Source organism: Protopterus annectens, chromosome 17.part0 (assembly GCF_019279795.1).
Source record: "Protopterus annectens isolate FY-2018-M chromosome 17.part0, PAN1.0, whole genome shotgun sequence".
In the NCBI taxonomy this organism is placed as follows: domain Eukaryota; kingdom Metazoa; phylum Chordata; order Ceratodontiformes; family Protopteridae; genus Protopterus; species Protopterus annectens.
The window spans coordinates 668,634,777-668,640,776 of NC_056751.1; the positions used below are offsets into that span (position 1 = coordinate 668,634,777).

Consider the following 6,000-nt stretch of genomic DNA (forward strand, 5'->3'; position numbering starts at 1 on the left):
ACTAACTCCGAGATCACACTACAGTGGGGAAAAGGGCAATTTCTGGATGTTGGACAGCTAACTCTTTGCCCTGGGAAAAACGTTTGCTGAGGTGATCGTTTGATTAACAACTGTTCTCTGTACTGGGGTTGATGAATAGGTGTTTGAGTACTTGTGTTTTCATGGAAGTGATATAGACTCTTTCCTGATACGTAATGTGTCTTAGCTCTGCGTGTTGTATCTGGCCATAATGACATCATTGTCAGTGTCTAGGCAGTAGTCATAGCCTTGGGTAAAAACATATCACTCTGCTATCTCTTTTGTACCATATGGTTTTCCATTCGTGCAACTGCGACATGGGCAAGACATTCTGGTGGATATTATTTACATTCATAATATTAATTCTAATAATGAATACTGACATTCATAATATGAAAACAGGCAATAAATGCTTTCAGAATCACCAAACAAATGCAGATAGACAGGTAGAATGCTAAAATTGGTTTCTATCATAGCGTTTCCTTCTAAATGTATGTCAAGAGTCCCAAATGTCAAACAGAGATAACATCTGCTGTGTCATATGTATTGAACAACTAGCAAAAGATCTTTACTTCTTTTCCCATCACTTAAGTTTTCCCTTCAAAAAAATGGTAATATTGACACAGAGGAAAGGGTCCTTGTTCACAAATAATGACTTCTTATTTCCAAATGTGCACTGAAGCTTTTGAGAGAGCTTTCTTTTGGCTTCATTCCTTTGCCAGTCAAATTCATGTTTATTTTATTACCCTTCGTAATATTTTCTGCTATGTCCTTGTACATCTGAAATGGTGCCTACATGTGCAGCTTTGAAATACTTGTGTGTTGACTTAAAATAAAAGAAATCCAGTGATATTTTAACAGATGACTTCTGTGCTTTGTTTATTAGGATTACTTGTTAAATAATATTGGCTTATTTTGTTACTTTACTAAATCAGTACCCTGCATCCTTATGGATATAACTTGGGGTGAAAATGCAGAACATTTGATTTCACCAGTATTTTTGCATAGCAGACAAAATGTCACAGCATTCCTTGAAAGTTCTCACAGTAACATTTTAGTACTTTTCTGGAGACTGAGGTAATAGCTTGATCATTTTCTGGTTGCCATACAATATCTCTCAACTAACCAGAGTTTGCGTCTTTATCCCTCATTTTGTCCCTGATTCTTGCACTAAAAAGCAAAGAGATATGCTTGGTGACAGTGTTTTGAGGGGTGTAAACTGATTTGTTAACGGTATACCTTGTTTAATACCAGCATTTTCATAAAAGACTACATTTAGTAAACTGATTTAAGCTGTCATCTCTAGTGTTTCATTACATACACATAGTTCTCAGCCTTCCATTTCCACATGTGGATCATTAACTCTCCTCTTACAATATGGAAAGGATGAATAAAATGTGAAACTTTTACTAGCAGGCAACCTCAGCAATGAAGCTCACAGCACTGGTTAACAACTTTTTCCCCATTCTTTTGATAAATAACTTTGATTCAATATTATTTAACATGTCTATTTGTTTAAAAAAAAGTTTTGGGGATAACAGGAACATTGGACTTATGCTGGTAGTTAAAGGAGACACTATAGCTCACTTAATGACATCACTTGCTATTATAAAGGTAGACTTATGCAATGTCCACTGCTCTGCATTACCTCCTACATTAGAATACCTGCAAACATTCATACTGCTTTAGGACTTAAGTTATACTTTGGAAGTAACTGTAGAGGTATGGGTTTGCTTTGAATTGCAATGGAAATGATCTGTATAGATTCATAGGTTCTTAACTGAATACTAGCTTAACTGGTCTAAAAGGCCATTTTGGGTCTAGCCAATAATCCAAGACCCGAATCAAACCCTGTACCATGTGCCTATTAGGTGAAAATTTTAACCATTATGCCAACCCAACCCGAAGAACTACATGGACATAAAACTTAGATTAGATGCAATTTTAAACCTAACTTATTTTTGTCAAAGGTGAGACCCAAACCTTGTACTTAATGTCTGTGAGGTAAATACCTTCATAATTATGTCATCCCCCATCCCCACTAAAACTGAAGCATCCTTGATTTTTAGAATATGCATGTGCATATGAGTGCTGTGGAAATTCTGTGATTAAGTTGCTTAATGTTATTACCAGAGTCTTTGCCAGCAGGCCTTGCCTTGTAATAATATGTATCTATGATTGGTATAGCTTTAGGATTTTCATGCAACCTTTTGGCCATAACCGAGAGCGTTCCCACTAGTGCAACCCCAAGGATCAGTATAGACATGGCAGCAAAATTTCAATTGAACAGTCTTGACCAACGAGGAGGTACAACTGTCTAGACTCTTCTTTCTAAAGCCTAATAATACTGTAAGGTTAATGATGTACAGGACAAAACCAAGAAAGATGTGTTCTTAGGAACAGACTAACAAATCTAACTTGATGTTTCTCATCATTACAGTTCAACAAGGTGTAAATTGTGATGCTAATCATTTGACTTCAAATTGCTTTACTATTTATCAGTAAGGGACAACAGGAGTGTATATTATATGAGAAAATGCCTAGACTGATTATGAGTCACAGAAGAACACATCAGTAGTCACTATTCCTCCATAATGCACTGTCTGGTGTGCCTTATGTTACGAAGTAGGGTATTATTACATTTTTAATACATTAATATCTGTGTGACTGCTGTACCTGAATAGCAGCACAACTGAAATCAAAATTCAGTACTCTCCCATTTCACAATGTACATTTTACCAACGTGTATGCAGTTTACCATAACATGGCTTGTCTGTTTGTTCATATAAAACTAGTGCCCACGCTAGCGTAAGAGTTCTCCATGTAGAAACTGTACTTGGAATTTTCCACACTGCCGAGTTGAATGAAAGGCTAAATTATTAGAACATTTATAAAAATAATTGTACTGCCACTGCATTAGGAGTTCAGATCTGTACATGCGATGACCAGGGTTTAAAAGACAAGTAACATTATCAGTGGCATTTCGAGTGTATATGTCCTAGTAGATTTCAGCTCATCCTACATGACTCCTTAGATGCAACCACTTAGATAAATACCAGGCTATATACATAATGAAGTACTCTCATTACAATGTGACACTGGCAAGATATCTCACAGAAATTTTACATCAAGTGGTCTTTCTTCTTCTGACATCCTGAGCAAACATTAATGGCTTTCCCGGTATAAAGGTTCCTTGAGTCAGGTTAGTGTCAGGTATGGTTACCAATTTCCATTCATTTTCCTTTATAGTGTTAATGTTTGAAGAAAACTTGCACCAGTTTTCCTTTTGCTAGCATTTAATTTGCTACAAAAATTGCGAGAACAGCAGTAGACCCAAAGTGTGGTGGTATTTTCAGGGTTTGCAGCAAAATAGGATTCCTTGCTCTCCATATCAAATAGATACAACTATCAGATTCTGAAATAAGCATAATGTGTGGACAGTGCTATGAGCCTGTGCTTAATTTGCAGAATAATTTTCATCCTTAGAAATGCTTTATAATTATAAGGAGAAATACTGCCACTTCTTCTTTCCGATACTGAAAATAGTCATATCCTGGTGGGGCAGCTATTTTAGGCCTAATACAAAATCTTTTTCCCAGTTCTATGCAGTATATTACTGAACAGTACTGAAGCCTCTCCATCAATATTGCAGCCATATGTTAAATGTTTTAGACATTCCTTGATATATTTATTTGCTCTGCACGATTCCTACATGACTGATCTATACCACCATTCACACGTTTTCTGTGTTCCAAGTCAAGAAAACAGTAAACTCAGTTTGAATTTTACTTCCTCAAATGTTCCCCATTCTTCACAATCATACTGTAAAAGTTTCAGTGAGATGCAGAAGTTCCAGACTCCACGCATCTTGACTGTCCTGTAGAATACCAGCTAAACAAAGTTCTCTTTCCTTGTGATATATATGCCATTGCAGGTGGGCTTTGGACGCAATGTGCCATTTTCTGGGTAGAAGTGAGTCATGGCTGTTTGGATCTCCCCGTGGCTATCAGTACTGCTCAGTGCCTCATCAGCCTCCTGAGAAGTTAACACTTCCATTTCAGTCTGCACCTCTATTTCCCTTACGGTTGCAATTGTTGAACTGCTGCGTCGTTCCAACTCATCAATCTGAGAAGGCAGGTTAAATGAGTTGCCCTGCAGGGAGAGAAAGAAAGAACAATTTGAAGTTTTAGTATATTATAAATGATGTCAAACAAGATAAAACACTGTTAAGTATTAAAAGTACTTCTGTCCAAAGGCATGCACTGAAAGGGGGTTTGCACCCAGATAAACTTTCCAGGTAGAAAAAAGTTAAAATAAATAAACAAATAAGATATAGTCTACCAGATATACCCATAATATTTCTTGTGTTTACTATACCCAGTTGGACTATGAAAACCAATCAGAGTTTGCTAAATGCGACAATGGATCTGTCCATAAAATTTTACCCTTAATATCCATTTCTAGCTTTGAAAAAAAAAGCATTGAATACAGTTTCAAAGTAACCAATAACCCAGGGAAAGACGTACCTTAAACTAGAAAGAAACCACAACAGAGAGTACACTGACAGGCTTAAAAAATACTACCCCACAAAGAGTGAATTTCTGTACAAATCTGAACAAAAATTGTGGTCATTGTATATAGCAAAGTCAACAATAACTACATCACTTTTATTTGCTAAGCAAAACAAAAACAAATGTAAAAAATGTACATGATTAAATCATCTAATTTATGTGAGTTAGTTTGCCCTTTTACACCATATTGCCATACTGTTTTATTTCCTTACTTTTTACAGTGCTAGTAAATTACTCCACAAGCCTCCCTCATATGTGAGAAACAAATATTAAAAGACCCGAGGCAGAAAAATGTATTGTTTTCAAAATATAAAGAAAAACTCAGTTGTTATTCCAATAAATATTTAGACATTGTTAAGCTAATAACCATGTGGAATAAAATCCCGGTCCATGTGAGGCAGATCACCTCGCTGGCTCTGTTCAAGAGAAATCTTGACCTGTGGATGGGAGATCGTAGGTTTACCCCGGGAATCATCCCTGTGTCACTGCTGGACAGAGGCACAACAAACTAATGGGCACAGTATTTTTTCATATAAGGGGTGCCGTAAGCCACAAAACTTTGGGCTAGGCTTATAAATGCCTTAGGGCAGATAGCCTAGTATAAACCTATGAACCTATGAACCCATGAACCTATGGACAATATTTTATTAAGGTTTTGCTTGCATTTTTGGATTTGCATTTTTTTTTTCATTTTCTGTCAAACAAAGTTGTCTCTTTCTCTCTTTCCATATATGCTACATATTTTTTTAGCTTTCAAATTTGGTTAATGAGTTACTACACTTTGCTGGGGGTGAAAGTTCAGCAATGAAACAATAAACCTGTTGCTCATATGTGACTCCCCCAGCACTGATATGCTGTCTTCGTACATGTTTTTTTGTGGGGATACATCAGTGCATAATAAAGCAAAATTTGAATGCAAGAAGAATTAATCATCTAGCAGATATTTTTTGTCCTGCACCAAGTTCATCTATGGGTAAGAATTTAGTTCCAGAATAGGATGTATGAGAAAAATGCATTCCTGTTCAGTATGCAAGCTTTGTAATAAAAGCATTTGTGTCAAAAGTTCTCACACATCACTACTTAATAGCTGTTAAATTATCTTTGCACTTTTCTCTCTGTTTCTGCTAATCAGTAAACCTGCCTTCCACAAATCTGTGGCCCACCATCCACTGGGCATCAGTTATGTCTCGCCAAAGGCATTTTGTGCTGCATGAGATAGGCACTGGCTTCTGCCAAACTTGAATTGGATAAACAAGCTATCAGAAAATGTCTCTAAAGTAATGATACAGCTTTCTTATCACAGTAATCCCTTTCAAGTGAATCACCATCTGACCATACCTCTCAACCTCTTAGAGCAAGAAATCTGGGCAAAGTCACAAAAACTGGGGGAACAAAGGCCCAAAAATAGAAA

At 36.5% G+C, this 6,000-nt stretch overlaps 1 protein-coding gene across 2 annotated transcripts in view; it reads right to left on the reverse strand.

Annotated features, from left to right (window-relative positions):
* Window positions 1-328: 328 nt before the first annotated feature.
* The window catches only part of NECTIN4 (nectin cell adhesion molecule 4), a 535,597-nt gene continuing 529,925 nt past the window's right edge, over window positions 329-6,000 (reverse strand). For both annotated transcript variants that reach the window (XM_044059485.1, XM_044059484.1), the window contains one exon: window positions 329-4,170. In XM_044059485.1, the coding sequence (XP_043915420.1) occupies window positions 3,910-4,170 (261 nt within the window). In that variant the 3' untranslated portion in view covers window positions 329-3,909. The remainder of the gene's footprint in view (window positions 4,171-6,000) is intronic.